General features: G+C 37.0%; 2 protein-coding genes across 3 annotated transcripts; both read right to left on the reverse strand.

Annotated features, from left to right (window-relative positions):
* Positions 1-1,388: 1,388 nt before the first annotated feature.
* On the reverse strand, positions 1,389-7,112 carry LOC114729700 (probable E3 ubiquitin-protein ligase RHG1A). Its single transcript, XM_028916736.1, has 6 exons — positions 6,938-7,112; positions 3,901-5,691; positions 2,885-2,935; positions 2,347-2,445; positions 2,057-2,197; positions 1,389-1,968 (listed from the first exon to the last, which is right to left on the reverse strand). The coding sequence occupies exons 2-6, from the start codon at positions 5,593-5,595 to the stop codon at positions 1,837-1,839; spliced, it is 2,118 nt and encodes a 705-aa protein (XP_028772569.1). The 5' UTR covers positions 5,596-5,691; positions 6,938-7,112; the 3' UTR covers positions 1,389-1,836.
* A 4,548-nt stretch (positions 7,113-11,660) lies between these two features.
* On the reverse strand, positions 11,661-14,602 carry LOC114729697 (NAC domain-containing protein 71-like). Of its 2 annotated transcripts, none has more exons than XM_028916733.1 (3): positions 13,821-14,602; positions 12,638-12,940; positions 11,661-11,804 (listed from the first exon to the last, which is right to left on the reverse strand). In XM_028916733.1, exons 1-3 carry the CDS (start codon positions 14,277-14,279, stop codon positions 11,685-11,687), a joined length of 882 nt encoding a protein of 293 aa, XP_028772566.1. In that variant the 5' UTR covers positions 14,280-14,602; the 3' UTR covers positions 11,661-11,684. The 2 variants fall into 2 exon arrangements, with proteins under 2 accessions (XP_028772566.1, XP_028772567.1); XM_028916734.1 differs by having other exon boundaries at positions 11,661-11,801; positions 13,821-14,597.
* Positions 14,603-17,685: the final 3,083 nt, after the last annotated feature.

Here is a 17,685-nt window from a genome sequence, read left to right on the forward strand (position 1 = left end):
GGTTTTGATGGAGATTTCGCGTCACATTCACTGTAAACGGATCACTTTTCATATATAATTTAGAAGGGAATTGAAAATTTGAGTCCTGATTACATTTAATACCATATGAAAAGAAAGTAAGATGTTACTATTGTATAGGACACAGGTTTAACCAAGTAAAAATAATACTAAAATACAAAACATTTTGCCCATTTTCTTTTATTCTGATTTCTTATTTTTCAATAAACTAGGTAAGAAGACTGAAATATTTTTTACACTTTAATACGCATGAGAAGTTTTTAAATTTTTTTGGACCAAAAAATGTTGTTACATACTATAAAGAGTAAAAGCCACTGATTAAAGTGAAAGTGGCCAAAGTCAGAAAAGCAGCCTTTGATTTTGATGCGTGCATAACTGGGAAAACCACATTTACCATGACCAGTTATAGTAGTTGTGCAGGCATCAAATTAAATGAGTGGGGCTCTTTTATCTGCCCTTCTGTACTACTGGTCACGTTCAATTTAATGAGAGAAGGATGGTAACTTCCCCTGTCATTTCGAAGAATGACATTCCATTTCATTTCATTTCCATCACATTGAAAATGCCCAAACCCAAGCAGCGAAAGAAAATCACTTTGCACTTGCACCATTTCCACTCTCATCAAACCGATAATCTCCCAATCATAACTTCCATACTACTAGGTTACTCGAACTTACAGCCTCATTGTTAAATGAAGAATTATTTAAAACCTCTTCCTTTTTCATTAATATCAACTAAGTTCAATGAAAACTGTGAAACAAGACAGCACAAAGGTGTTTCTACAACTTCAGAGAATTTCTACTCCCCTCCTCTTTTTATAAATAACAACTATTATAAGTTGTCTTAAATTTTTGTAATAAATTTTTTACTCTGTCTCTATTAATAACTTACATTAGTACTCAATATATTTATCATCTTCTTTTCAAACCACCATTTCTATTTGTATTTTCTCTTTTTCACAGTTCTACTTATTATACTCCTCTAATTCTATTTATAAGGCATTGAAAGAAATTTTTTTATATAGATACACAATTTCACCTTTTATTTATTATTATGTTAATTTTATTTATGAGGTATAATATATATTAAATAAAAATAAAGTTGAAAAATTATTACATTTCAAACTAGAGTTAACAAAATTTAAGATTTTTTTTATTTGTGTAAAACATATTAAAAATAACTTATAAATAAGACTAAAAGAATACTAATTTTCTTATTCTTTGTTATATTCTCTCTCTCCTATAAATACGGATATTTTGGGGAAAAAACTTTTAATTTGTACCTATTTGTTGTTGTCTTTAACTAACATTTTAATTTCTGTAACAGAACAGAATCCAATGTTGCTTATAAAGAGGGGCTAGAATCTAATGTTACTTATAAAAGGGACGGAAGGAATACTAGAATTAAGCTTAAAATTTAGCCCCAAATATCCAATTGGAGGCCCATGAACAATGTAGCAATTTCTTTTACAGAAGATTGTAGACAGAGCCATATCGACTAGAGATCAAGGCCAATAACAATTGATTCAACACCAATTATCAGTGACATGTGGAGATCATTGGCCTTGGATAAATATAAAACAAATATACTATAACAAGAAATCGAGGGGCGGATGAAGGAAAGCTTTCGAAAGCAGAATGGGTGCTACGGAGCAGCCATTTACTAGTCTGCACATAGTAAACGAAGCAATAGAAGCACCCGATTCTCGTTTCAATTAACCAAAATTTCTGAGGTAGCTATGCTAGTTCACTTCATCTTCACCTTTCCTTTCATCTCCATCTTCGGAGATAAAATTGTCGAGGGATCAAGAAACAAATCTCACGCTGACAAGCCCGTTGTCTTACAAATGGGACACAGATTCTTCTGCATTAGCCACTGTTTGATGCAGTTGGTATGGTAATCATGGCCACAGTCAAGCTTTCCAACGTCATCTCCATTGTCAAACTCTTCCTGCACACGAGTTAAGGAACCATATGCTTCAGAATATTATACAAGCATGTAGAGGGCAAAGCACCGGAAGCCGGTTATTCATATTCACCTGACACACACAGCAGGGTTCTGCCTCACATTGACACCCTCCTTCAACTGAATACTTCCTCTGTTTCAGTAGTTTCAATATAGTTTCCTCGCTCAATCCGGTACTCACATTTCCAATCCTTTCTTCCAGAGCCAGTAACTCCTGCGATATTTTTTTAAGTTATATGTCGAGGAATTCACCAGATGAAACATCAACTTCAAATTCGATTTTTTTTTTGGGCGGGGGTTGTTAAGGGCTCAAGGCAGTAAAAAGAGTACGCATATGCATCAAAATTTGGAACTTTTTTCTACCTCGTAAGACATGTTATCGACATCAAGTCGCATGTCCCTGTGCCGGTCATGAATATCAGCCATTCCAGAAAATACTGAATGGTCAAAGATCATAAAATCCTGTCACAAAACAAAAGCACATCTTTGTTGATTAGCAAAGCACATAAATAGTCAAAAATAAAATCAGAAAACTGAAGGATAAAGATTCATGCATGCAGTCAGGGAAGGAGCAGGATTTGAATGCAGAGGCAATTCCACTCCATCAAAAGCAGGCCCAAAGTCTGCCAGCTATTAAAGTATAACTTTGGAAATCCAAGTGCAAGTCTGATCGGAAGTAAAACTAAGTAAACGTGATCTTTTTTAGGTCAGTTAAGGCCAAATTTAACCATTCAATAATAAATGCTCTGCAACAAGAAATATGTCTTTTAGTCGGAGTTGAGGAAAAATCAAATCAATTTTGAATCCGTTCGGTACATTAAACTAGACCAGAGAAAAAGGAGAAAATTTTATTCAACATTTGTGCCTTGTCCATGTATACTATTTACTTAGGAAAACTTACCTCAAACCGAAGGCTCCCTCCCCTACGCATGAGGCCCAAAACACTGCGGAGCTGTGCAACAAAAGAAAAATGAACGTGTCAAGGTTAACAGAACAGTTGACAAAAAATAATTGCCTGAAGCTGGCAGAATAGGGGTATAATTGTCTTTCACTTCTCAGTGGGCCTGACCATACTACCACAACTTCAATTATGTTAAAAATGAGCTAACTAGCAGGCACAAGTACAAACTCGTTGATTAATTATAGAGGAATAATATGTACGTATGGGCTGAATAAAGGAAGATGTAAAGTCTGAACTAGCGAACATACAATGGGAGTGAAATGCGAAGTTGAAAACCACAGTTGTCATGTAGGCCAGTTTCTCCAAGCACAATTTATTAAACGTACATTTAAATAACATAGAAAAGGGGGCTGCTATCAACCAGATGCATCCATATGCTTGAGATATTCATTGATAACAATTATGCCATCCAATAACACAGAATGTAAGTTGATTGGATTAACCACCCAAATCAGCCAGCACGCACCCCAAAAACTTGTGTAGCAAGTGGCCAAAAGGGAAGTAACAGTTCAGAGGAAGCTGTAACCACTGGACCAAGGGATAGTACCAAGATATATAACCAAAACAAGGAATAGGGAGACAAGGCGAACGATTGGTGCTGCCATAGTAGGAAGTGGTTGGAAGGAATTCTGTGAGTAATTCAGCATCAGAAAGAAGACATAACATTTTTTGTTACAAAAAAGGGTGAAGCACACTTGCCTCTAGAAAGCCAGTTGTCTTTCTTTCCCATTCATGGTCATTTTCTGGGTGGGGTAATTGGTGCTGGGTTTTGGCCTATATCAGTGCCTGAACTTTTGGCAGAACTCATACCATACCATCTTATATTTGTGTAATTCCAAACGTAAAATCCTTCCTCATTTAATTTTCCCTAACTCTTGGTGATGCTTGTGTGCGCGGGTGTACAAGGCGTTTTAACACAACTATTTAAAAGCAAGAAAACAGAGTTAAGTACAGACCTCAGATACAAGTCTACTACTTCCTTCACTGGCAACAGCCAGAGTTTGCAATGAATAGGGAAGTCTGAAGTTAATATCACCTCGCCTCTCCACCCATGATGATCTTGAGTGTGACTGATGACGTCCTTGACTACCAGCTCGAGATGATGGGGCTCTTGCTTCAGATGAAGCAATAGGAGCAGAGTGCAAGAAAAAATTGCTATTGCTGAAACTTCCAGCAGCCTCAGAACCAGTAGACAACAATGATCTACGAACATAATCAGATAACCTCCGTGGATGATGTACAGGATTGGGACGAGAAAGCCAGGACGGAGCAGATAGTGAATTGATAGCTGAACTTGACCTGGTATGCAGTGAGGAAGCAACATTTCCTGGTATATTTAAATTTGCACTACTTGAAGCTCTGTTGGTTGGATTTCGAGCTGAATTTCTTAAATCAGCCACTGGCACAGACATTGGATGTTCAAATATGCTTCCAGACATGCTTCTTGAGCTTGCTTCTTCGTGTAGTAGATTATCCCTGTCTGACCTGATCATTGAGTTTGACAAATGGCTGTTTCTTGAGTTAGAGCTGCCACTCCATCTAAATGATGGCATATTCCTGTGTAAAGAAGAACTAATTCCGAGGGGCTGGCTTTGAGGAACCAGATCATCTCCAGATGGTGCTGCCCTCAAATCCAGAGAATTACCAACAGGATGAAAACTTTGTGTCAGAGATGAAGGGATTGCAGAATGCCTAGTTACACTGCCATTTGACAATGCAACATAAGGAATGGAATCCTGTTGGTTTGAAGGATTTATCCTCAAACGGGAATTCCTGAGGAAGCTATTAGAGCTTCCTGCGACATTCAGATTATTAAAGCTCTCTGGAGATTCATTGCCCACATCTGGGCCATGTCTTGAACTTATCTGTGCTGACAAGGCAGATCTGCTTAAACTGCTCCGAGAATTACTCTGAGTAGGACGTGTACGCCAAGCACTGCTTTCTATATACTGGCTGCAGCTAGAACTTTCCCCGCCTGAAGATTGTCCAACATATCCTTCAACAGTCTTTCTTTTACAAGATGCACGCCGGGCATCAAGAGCCCTACCATTACTATTATCTACCAAGTTACTTCCAGAAGGATGAGAAAACAGTGCGGGACCAACAATAGGTGGGATAGGCTCATTTACTGATCCACTTGCTTTGTTCAAGCCAGGATGCTCAAGATGTTGCCCCATATTATGGCCAGTGTCTGCTGAACTGGCATTTAGGTTGATATTCTGAGTTACAGAATGAGGGTTGGAGTTGTTCATACACATAGGACTTGTATTGACATTGTCCAAAGAAACTAAATTGGTTGATTCAAAGTGCCGCTCTAATCTTGAACCATCAACAGCATCAACACTTGTTGAAGATGACCATCCATATTCTCTTTTCTGCTCGTCATTGTCAATTGCAATATGTGAACCACTGGAACTTGGCTCACCCATTCTCCAATTATTCATGCTTTTCCATTCATGGTTAATTGAATTTGCATACAATGGGTTCATATCACCAGGCGAAAGCATAAATTGAGGCACTTGATTTTCTACAGGATTCGTCATGCTATCCCAGAAAACCTGCTGATCCACAGTAGCATTACTTGAAGTAGATCCGCAATCAAATTCCAAGGTTTCAGGCAAGGAACCTATTCTACCCCTTATCCCTTGCATTGGGAGAATCTGTAAGTTTCCCCGTTCAATAGAGGTTAATAAATGTATAAAAAGAATTCCTCAATAGAGCATCATGTCACTGTTTGAAAAAAATCCCTGCAATAAAAGGAAGTGATCAGTAGGCATAAAAAATGGCTTGCCTCAAACAGCTCCATGACTGGGTAATTCTTAAAGTGACATCAAATAGTAACAATTGGCTGTCATGCACCATATGATTTCAAAACGCATAAAAATATTTATTATTACATGCATTACTATCTAAGAATCTAAGAATATTCCTGAATGTTGTGATGTCTAAAAATTTGCAAATGGTTCTTGCTTATCACAATGATATATTCCGAACTGCTTTAGTAAAATGCTACTCCCTCCGTTCCTTATTATAAGAGACGAATAACTGAATTACGTTGATCAAAAAAACAGTTAAAATTAGTTAAGAACAATTAATGTGTAAAAAGTATAATTTCTTTTCCAAAAATACCCTCATTAATAAGAAAAGAGAACATGAGAGAGAACAATAGTAAATTATTAAAAGAAAGAGAAGTGGGAAGGAGAGAGAGTGTGAGTTGGAGACAATAAATATGGGTAAAATAGGAAATCAACACAAAAAAGTAGAGACAACTTTTAAGTGTCTCTTATATATAGGAACATGCCATAAGCATCAAATGTCTCTTATAATAAGAAACGGAGGGAGTATATATCAACTGCAAAGTTCCTCCCAAATAGTTTACATGCTGCCAGAACATCATGCTACAAATTGATAAAGCGGATATCTCTTAAATTATAAAACTCATAGCCATAAGTAGCGCCGATATGATTAGGTCAACGACGTTTATAGCCCCATGATGCATAATATGTATGCATTTTCATTTCCAAACATTACAGCGAGAATGAGGAATTAAACAGCATAAAATTTGAACGTGTAAATAAATTCTACAAATGCAGTATTGCCATGTGATTACAGCCGGGGAAAATTATCCAAGAAAGAAACAAAATGACAGACATACAATAAAGTTAACTCCTTTCCAGGGAAGTGAAAAAACAGATTTGAGTTTCCTCCACCAACAACAACTGAGTTCAGTCCTTTCAAGACCAGGCTGAACAGGCGGTCCTAAACCCCACAAAGTTCAATTTATAAAACCGATTATGGATATGGCGTGAACGACTCAAGAGCAACCCACACAGCCCCAGAAAATTTGAAACGCTAGATGGTCTAATTAAACCCTAAAAATACCGAAAACTACAGGAAGAATCAAACTTGATATAGCTTGAATCCTGCTAAATCACCGACCGACAGGCCCATGAAAACAAAAATAAGAACTCGGGGAATGCCTTGAAAACTTACCAGATGAAATCAAAAATCCTGATCTATTGGAAAATCAGAGGCTGAAAACTCCGGGAATAAAAGCAGGCAAGCGCTCGCCTATGCTCCGAGTCCGAGAGATAGCAAATTTCTATTGATTAATTATTTGAGGGAACGAAAGAGGCAAAGAACAGCCCCACAGAAACGGAAGGGGTAGAAGACAGAGGCTCTTGGTGGAAGATATAAAAACAAAGATAGAAGGGGAACTAAAATAGGGGCAGTAATCTTTTTAAGCTACGGTCAAAAAAATTATTTTAAAGAAAGTGGAGAAATTATCATGTACTGATAATGATGAGCTCATTTAAATTTGTTTATTTTGGGTAACAAATCACCATAATATTATCATTATCAATTAATTTAGATTTGACATGTTATTCACAAAATTTGCATATGACATTTTATTTAAGAGTGACGTGGATGTTATTTAATTTTAAACTTCTATCAAATCCAAGACCTTACCTGAGGTGTGAAAGTATTCATTCGTGATATTTAGATACAAAAATGGAATCAGTAATAGGATCCAATATAATTAAAATCTAATCTATCTAACTTTAACTTCACTCTGAGATGATCAGAGCTGAAGAGAAAAAGCCACAGGCAGGAGGCTTCTGTTTGGCCGCTTACTTCCGTGTTTTTACTTTCCCTCTCTCAAAGTAAAAGCATTAACGAGACAGCGCAGAGAGAAAGAGGGAGTACACCCTGCGTTTCCATACCCTTCACGCCAACCACCCCTGACTTCTCTCTTTGCCTTTGCCATTCAAATCACATTCATGTTCACATGCCTTTCTTTTTGTCGCGAGGCATGACTTTAGGTCCGGTTTAGTTTAATGTGCTACCACCAGAAAAACAATATGATGATTACTACACACGTGGAATTAGCTATCATAATTAGGACTCGGACCTGGTGAGCAGAATTTGCCATCCTTTTTGAATACGCGCTCGCTTTGTATGAATCTTTGACTATATGTAAGGACTCTTTCTTTGTGATGAACCCATAATTTATGGGTTAGGAAATGAAATGACAAAAACATGTACATGATAGGGTGGCTATATTTCATGTCAGTGCGTTTATAGGTGCAGCCTATAACCAAACGGTCATTGCTCTTGTAACTTTTGGGTGAAGGGAAAGAACCGACGAGGCCACCTACTTTGCACATTAAGTTTTTGGTGTGAACAACGAATCCAATACAATAGCCTTCACCTCGCAAGTGGCAACTGTCAATTCTGTTGTCTCCTTTTTATTGGCCAAACACGTTACACAAAGGCAGGTTCTTCTTCGGCTAAAGCTTCCATATATCTTTCACTATTTATTCTTTCTTCAACTATTTCGGCCATCTCTGTGCTTCCTTTCTCCACCAAATTTTTTGTTGATTTTTTTAATGTCAAAAAAGCTAATTACTTTGCCTGCCGTCTCCCAAGGAGTCTGTTAGATAGAGGGGTCAAGATTAACTGAACCAAGTTCCTTTGAAAACCAGCAGGATCCCCCCCATCCATAAAAATAAAAATAAGTATCGAGTATCAAATATCATCCCAGCATAAAATAAGGATAACCCATAATTCGGTGATATGTATACATCAGATGTTAGCAAAAATATAAATAATCATTATGCTAGTTGAGATAATGGCTTAAAATAATGAAAATATTTATCTATAATAATACAAAAGAATATTATCTGAAGAGAGTATATGATCAAAGGAAAAAAGGACAATGTCTCTCTATAGGCACGACACATTCTTTATCCACAGTGATGATCATACAATTTCGAGGTCGGTTCGACCGATTTTCCAGCCCTTTGATTTTCCCCGTATTAAACCAGACGTCAGGCAGCTGAATGAATCAAAGCAATCGGTCCAGTTCGGTTCTCAGAAAAGTGATCCCGTCCACTTCTCACACTTATTTATTTTTAAATTAAAAAAGCAGACACTAACGGATTAAAGTTACAGGAGAGATTGAATTTATGACCTCTTAGCTCTTGCATACAAGAAAACATATAATGGCTTTGAATCCTCACAATCAGTTTTTGAGGTCACAAAGCAGATGTATATTTATATATATCCTCCTGGTTCGGTTGGCAGGCACTGGGAAAATGTAACAGTAGTAGTAGTACTAATAATTTCGCCGGTGCTTTACGAAACCGATATATTTTGCAGTTGCGTCAGCAAAAGAGGGTGGAGAGTGGAGTAATGGAGCAAGGCATTAATAGTTGGTGAACAGCGCGGTAAGGCATTCAAAGGAAGCAGATTTTACAAGCGCTAAAAGGGGAAAGCATGAGCTAAGCAGCGATAAATAAGTGGCATGTGCAGCGAAAGAGTATGCACATGCTTCGGGTGCAGGGGATGGGACATGGAGCTACCTTTTGCCCTGCATCCACCACACTCTGTTGCCGTCACAAGGTGCATTAAATTGAATTATAATCGACTGTTACGCCTCACGGGCCAAACTGATGCACATACGCCTACACACCAGAGAAACAACGCACCCTGATCCAATTGTGAAATAAGACCACCCACTAGTAAAGTTAGTTGCGAAATTGGTGCTGCATTATATGAGTCATAAATCATGAGATAATAAGTGTTCACACGTTGACACGTTAACATTGGAAAGCAAGGGAGAATCAAAGGACCAATGCTATCCACTCAAATTAGCTGAAAAAGCACTCGCCACTGCAAACCCTGTTGAGGCTTTTTTATGAATGTGAATTCTGATGTCACTAACCAATCCCTGTTCAAACTAGAGGCAAACGGAGCAAGAGACATAAATCACGGTGTGTATAACACAACCACAAGAAGACTCCCGAGGATAACAACTCTGTATCTTTTCAAGCTTTGTTACACCACTAACGAGATGATCAAGCTGGCACAAAAAGTTGATTTCGGGCAAGCTTAAACTATGATAACATCGTCACACTCTCTAAGTCTATACCCAGAAACCCAGGAGAAAAAAGTAAAAAACCGTCATTACACAAAGTTGGAATTCCTATCAGGTCAAGCATCTTTATTCGGAAGCTGATGTATCAATACCAAGCTTACACTTCAATGGAACGTAGACGAGTTAGAAAGTATTTATTAGCCAGCACCACAAACACCAACCATAGATCAGTCATCATTAACCTATTCAATGATACAGTTGGGGAAAAAAAAAAAAAAAAGGGACACGATGCCTTAAATAAAAGTCTAGACTCTATTTAAGATTTTTTCTTAATTTATTTGAGAAGAGGAAACTCCAGCAGCTATCATGGCTGTCCAGCAACGAGGCATCAGCCACCCTAATAGAATCATAATTAAGGAAGAGAAAGAATAGATGAGTCAAAATTTGAACTTTCACAGCCAAGTAAAACAACAATCTCAAATAACTTGTTTAACTCTGTCCAAGATATCGACATTTCCCCAAATTTTAAGAACAAAAGTAAACACAACTGTTCAGAAATGTCTTTAGAATTGAAAAAACACTACATGCAGACGGATCTCAGGAATTTTTTATCCTGAAAATGATGTCAACCACATGCTGCAGTGAGCAGGCAAAAACTTTACGGCACCAACTGTGCAAAACACGATTTTGGTAACACCAAATAACAGACCAATAATATGTAAATAATTAGATATAACCTGTGTTTAAAGACATAATTGATCCTGATAAAAACCAGATGCTGTCAACACACACCAAGTATTACATAGCAGTCAATATATTCTGGCATCAGGCTCCTCTAAAATGTGATTGAAGTGCACCTAGTAGCCTTTGGCAAGCAAATCAGGGGAGTTGATTTTCATATATCCATATATTGCTATTAGGTTGTTCCTGATTTATAAAATTTGAAACCATTAGTTTTATCATCAACAATGATCAACTCTGTGCGTTTCTATCCATCTTTCTAAGATGCACCCTGTTCTTTAGAGGATCTTTTCCCGGTATTTTGTTACGTTCAAGCTACCTAATCTATTACCTAGTATTATGAGTATAAAAGAACTCAACCAATTTGAAGTAGCGAACAAATTTTCAGGTAGCAAATAAGATATCATATTTTAACATAACGAGATATTGTATTTTAACACTTGTGGAGATCCATAACTGATAGTAACCTGATATTGCCTCTGCACATGAAAAGATGTGAAACAGCAAACACAATAAGCTAGAAGGAAACAAGTCTTCCCGCAAGACACTTCGTACATTGCACTTATTCTGCTTATACCAGTGTAGAAGCTTGTAAGTTCCATTTATCAAAGCCAAGTATATCAATCTCTAAGCACATGGCCTTTCACTAGGCTTACAAGAATGAAGTCTTCTTATGAGGCAATCGGTAGACTGTTTTACATTCCTCTCCTACTAGTGTAAACTTTTGCATGTCTCATTTAACGAAGCTAAAAATATCAAACTCTAAATGTAATCTTCCAGAGCAATTGCCTTCCATTAGATATCTCGAAAACAAAAAATTGCATGCCCAAACTAAAGATCTGCTGATTAACTCCTCATGATGGGTTCGGTGGCGTATTTACAATCATCTATTGATCTATCAACATGCTATCTTAACAAGTGAAGTGACCCTTCCACTTCATTTGCTGCAACCTCATTTAAAATTATGCTTCTCCATTGTATAGGGAAATAAGGGTTACTTAATATTCTAAACCCTTGTGTATTTGCAGGATTGTTAACCCATACTAAATACAGCTGTTTCAGATCATATGTATCGTGAGATTAGGACTAATATTCACTTATCTTTCCCAATCAGCTAAATCAAGCTAGATCATCCAACTCAATGAAATCCTCCTCTAGAATCGAAAGCAAATCTTGCTGAGATGCCAATTCCCCAACAAATATTGCACCACCACCAGGAAGTCCAGAAACATTTTCCTGCTAACAAGCATAGGCAAAAGGAAAACATGAGGAAAAATAAATTACAAAATATGACACTAGTTTTTACGTTAACGATCAAGAACTGTGTCATGCATAAGATGTATTGACATAATGGCTATCTAAAGCCCAAAAACAGGGACGTACTTCAGCCAAGCTGCCACGTCAACACGAGAAATATCTGCTAAACAGTGATCTTGATTTCCCCATTTAAAAGATTACTTATCTATTAGTACAAATGTGAACTTACTAAGGGACAAATATAATAAATAAAATTGTACTAAATACACGTTTATATATTTCCAATTTTCCAAAGCATAATTTCGCACAGTTGAATTTCCAGTGACATGCCACGCACCAGAAATTCAAGTATGATGTTTCAGTGACACGCTTCAACCAAAAAGCATGCGATGCTAAGAAATGCCGCCACATTATATAATTTTGTCCATTTCTTTCGTGAAAATGTAACTTCACAGAAGTGATGTGAAAAATCATTTACCGACTTCCAGCACCAATAGCCCCTAATTCTGACCAAACAATGCAGATCATACTGATGCAGACGTTTGTTATCGACATTTGGGAAAAAATAACAACAAAAAATAAATAACTGCTAAGGAACTATATGAGTTCAACCGAAACGCTAGCTACATTAAAAAAGTACTTCACAGCAGTAAATCCGGTGTGTACACCCAGCTTGAGAATAAAAACTGAATATAATACAAGTACATAAACAAGAAAGAAAATAGTTCTTTTCCTAAGTCACATATTAGAACAAGCATAAAGATAACAGAGCAAAAGCAAAGATGAATATATATATATATATATATATATATTACCGTTTGACTGTCTTGAGGACCTGCACAACACTGGAAAGTAGCAACAGAAGCTGATGCAGCCGCAATTTGATTGTCATCTAGTTCACTAGGAGGTGTTAAGGGAGACACTGGAATCTTTCTATCAATGGAGCCATCGCCACGCATTTGAGTCTCAACCATATCAGGTGGAACATATCCATCATGCTGAATGCCGATGTGACGTATAGCCGAGAAACTTTCCTCTGCACAAGAACAAATACCATTCTCTGACACACTATTCTTATGACATGCTTTAGAAAACACTCGACAAATAACAAATGAGGCCTGCATGAGAAATAAAGATATGAGGGAATCAGAGAAAAATATAACTAAAGTAATACAGGAAGTATGTCAATTCTTAATACAAACAGAAAATACCAGGAACCTTAACATGAAAGCAATTTTGTCTCTTCCACAAGGTAATGATTAGAACATGAAGTAACTAAATTGCTTCAAGACAGAAGGCGTAGAAAAAGAGATTGCCAGACAAATAGAAGATAGTGTGCTAACTCCAAAATTATGAACTTCGGAGTTCGACAAACACAAACAGGCTTAAATTATGGGTTTATAATCTGGGAAATGCCACCAAACAAAAGAATTATAACTCAAAAAGTATACTAAGTGCCTTCCAATAACACACACAAGGAAGGGTCACTTAAGTACAATTTTCTCTTTCGTCCGTTGAATTACCGAAAAATTGAAGCTTTCGAAGTTGACAGTTTATTAAGGGAGAAAATCACAAGAAAATCCCAAATTTTTAACTTTCAAAAAATGAAGCGCGACAATTGAACTCAATTATTAACAGCAGCAAGAAATACATTAAATTGTTCCGCAGAACAAAACTGCAAACACGATTTCGTAAGTGCATACTCAGACAGGAATCCAATTCATAATTTCTCAATGATTTTCAGATTACCCATGACATTGCACATGGATGGTATCAAAATAATTATAAGAAGAGAATAGAAAATTGACCACTTTCCTATCCCCGATCCAGTAACAGAGTAACCGAGCGATAAACTCAAAACTAGATAGCGTCCGAAGACGCAGCATTAAATCGAGACCTTCGTAAGCAATTCTTTAGTCGTAATGTCGAGCTCAATTGAAAAAACTCCACGAACAAAGGGAGGCATGGAAAGTCCAAGAATGAGTCCAAATCATGTACCTTAAGATGATCAACTAATGCATACTCATACAACATCCAATTCGTCCTGCTAGCGTTCTTGGAGGAACTCCCCAGATAGAAAACGAAAGTGGTCCTGGTGCCCAGGACAACATTCCCACCGCCATTCAAAACATTCCTAGCCCCTCCCTTTCTCATCCAATACCCGGTCTTGACCATCCTAGTCTTCCCTCTAGCACCCTTCAAAACCCTGGCAGTATAACAGTACCAATGCCTCTTCCTTCCTCGATAACCATAGGAAAAGCACGCGATTTCAGGCAATCGGGAAGGATCGTAATCGTACAGGTCAATCTCCCTGATCAGATCGCAACCATGGAAATTACCGCCGGCGTTCTTGTTGGATAAATAGTAACAGAGGAGCTGCTCTTCAGAAGGATAGAAACGGCAACCGGGTGGGAGTGAGGCAGGCAAAATGGCTCTGGAGCATTGAGGCTCTTCCATGAATTGGAGAGATTATTAGGGTTTTGGGAAACAAGAAACAGAGCGAGAGGAGAGGAGTGTGAGACTGTGAGGGCTGAGGAGGGGCTTTGTATGGAAATGCCGAGGAAAGAAGCGTGCCCATGAAGCTTCTCTAAGGCCGCCGCGAGAGGGCGCGTGTTTGCGCCCGAGACCATGCTGATTGCTGCGTGGCGTAGGATCGGTTCCAAGCCGTCAACAAAACTGTTGGTTTGGCTCACAAATCTCGAGGCATGCATTTCCAGAGATTCTGATTGGCGGGATTGGAGAACTCCGTGGACTCCCCTTTCTAGCGAAACGCTTGTGGCGGTCTTCCGGTGCTGGCATGTCCTAATTGGCTGGGACATCCCAATCCTGCCCCTTTCAGAGCTGAGCAATCAGAAATCATAACAGGGAACTGCCTTCATTTCCACATTCAGCTGAAAGTAAGGGTGTTCAAGAAGCCCAGTAGCCCGTTATACCCGCTCAAACCCGCAAAAATATCCAGTCCATCCTAAAAAAAATGGTCCAAAAGATATATTGGGCATATTCAGGCTAGACATATTGTCGGGCAGGGCTGGGCATCGGGCACAGTATGCTGCCCTGCCCATTTGGCCCTACCCACAACAATATATATAATTTTATTTATATATTTTATTTGTTTTATATTTATCTCTTGGATCAAACACTCTGTTAAATTAACATTCAATATTCATTATACTTATTTATTTTCAAATGATTTTGAAAGTAAACTTATTATCATTACTGCAATTTGTATAACCATTCTCTTTTTTAATGCAAACATTATGACTATTAGCAATTTGTATAATTGATTCAGGCTCTTATGAGTATCTAGGAGTTATGGGGGGAAAAATATTTACATTTGGTTAAGAAATTTTAAAAACTAGAAAAGCAATCAAGTTTAATAAAGTATACTAATAACATTTTTGTTTTTCATAGTTTACTCCTCTTAGCAACTATAAAATGTTGTTTCATAATATATCAATTGCTAATAACTAAATTAAAATCAAGTTACCATTTTAATATAAAGTTACATTTTATTATCTAGAAGAACATAAATAACTAGTTAAATAATATAGTATATTGATTTTCTGGGCATGGAAGCCCGCCCAGCCCAGCCCGCATTTATCCTGCCCAAACTTACTAGGGCTTTTCATGGACAGGACCGGGCAATGGCTGCATTTTTCAGCCCGTTCATTTTTCGGGCTGGACATCGGGCAAGGGTCCTGCCCTGCCTAGCCCTGTCTATGTGCAACCCTAGCTGAAAGATAATCTAGGATCCAACATTTATGGTAACGTTAATTTCAACTCATAAAATAGTTGCGTGCGTTTTTTTCAGGGGGTAACTGTATAACATTAATTTATCTGAACACCGGAAAAAACCCTATTATAGGGGCATTAAAGTTTGGATTTTAGGCAGACACAGCGAACTCCAAAAAATTTAAAGAAATGACACGCACCCTAATTTTTTACTCGAAAAAAAAATATATGTATCCTAATTTATACTATTGTGATGTGGTATTGAATATTGATTATACAATCATTTATTAATATTAAAAAGATGCTTACTTCATATATTTTAATCATAATTGATGTTTCGATCACAATTTTAAATAAATTCTAAGTTTACAAGTACATGTGTTTATTTATGTGGATGCGAGATGAGAGAAAGATAATCCGAGGCATATCTAGTTTGAATTTTGTGTATTCGATTCAACATGATTAAATGATTAAACCAGAATTAACAAAGGGTATGTTACTCCATCCATTCCTTTTTATAAGAGATAATTATCCAAATTATATTGTTCAAAATGTTGATAATAATAAATGCCTAAAAAATAAAACCTTTTTGTCAAAAATATCCTCATTTATGGGGAAAAGATATTATGTGTGGGAATTAAATATAATGATATGAGTAATATAAATAATTAAATAGGGTAAAATGTAAAATTAATAAGTAAATTTTGAAACAAATGTCTCTTATAAAAAAAAAAAAAGATATACTTCACGATAATTTTTTTTCAAAAAAAAGATACACTTCGCAATGAAAAAGGAGGGAGTATGTAACATGCAAGGGCTCAGAAAGCCATATACATACACGTCGCCATAATCTTACATTTGTGTGGCACTTTTCTGTCTTACATTTGTGTGGCACTTTTCTGTCGGCAAGCCAAAAAAAAAAAAAAAAACGCCGCCCTTTCCCAGGAAGTGTCCTTTTTTTCCCGGGGGGGTTACAATAGAAAGGGTCTTTAGTTCCTTTTACTCCTCGCCCAATAGTTTTTTCAGAAAGAAAAATACATTTTTTTATACCCCCTTGTGACGATGATTAGATGTGGTAAAACATTAATTGATAAAGATAATATTAAAAACTAAATATTATTTTAATACTATCATGTTAATTTCAATACTTAAAGACGCTTTTATAACCATTTTCTAGTGCATGCAAATAAATTAAAAAGTGAGGTGTGCAGGTGGGAGGGAAAACACGCAGCCATTATAAATACTATGACCTTATTTGATTTTTATCTTGATTTTAAGTATAAGATTTTAATTCATTTTATCTTTATATTTATACATTTTTTTCTAAGGTAGTTTTTCTTGGTAATTCTAACCAATATACTTGATTAATAAGGATATTATAAAAAAACAAGACATATATATACAAATAACTAACTTAACTTATTTTTTAATATTCTTAAATTAATTAATTAGTTTTTATAATCAGAACCGGAAGTAATAAATGATTATAGCATATATTACCATTATTTGCGCAGAAGTCGAAACGTGCGGAGGGGAAATGGAAGGAGAAAGCTGTGTATAGATACCGCCGCACCTGCATGATATCGTATCCCGAGGCTTCCTCCGCAATAATATTAAATCATATGGATCAATGCGGCCAATTAGAACACACACGATGGTGCCAAGCACACAGCAGTCATACTCAGAACTGCACGTGGCATTTTTTCTTTATCATCGGGCAATGTGAAAAACAATGCCGCCACAAGTTTCGCCCCCTCTGAGAATACATTCGAACAGCCAACGTTTTTTATTTTTAAGATTTCAACTAGCTACGCGTCAAGCGTCCAGTCTCTTCACTTGGCCATGCCAAGGGAGTGTCGGTAAGCATGAGGAATGAAACTTTTAAGAGAATACCAATGTAAACAATCATCTTAGTATTTTTTAATTTAAATGAATTCATTAAATCCAAGATCAAATGAACTCATTATCCTGAAACAAAAAAAATCTCGAATGAGAGTGACGAGATCTCACTGGTGGTTCTCGTGCTGACGTTTTAGAGCGTTAGGTGGGATCCGACACTCATCTGAGCACCCCAGATATATCCCTCTTGCATTTATCTCTGAAATGCCAAACAAGTTAATAATGTTCGATT

This window comes from Neltuma alba, unplaced genomic scaffold, assembly GCF_004799145.2.
Source record: "Neltuma alba isolate B1F8T4 unplaced genomic scaffold, ASM479914v2 tig00012664_pilon, whole genome shotgun sequence".
Taxonomy (NCBI): Eukaryota; Viridiplantae; Streptophyta; class Magnoliopsida; order Fabales; family Fabaceae; genus Neltuma; species Neltuma alba.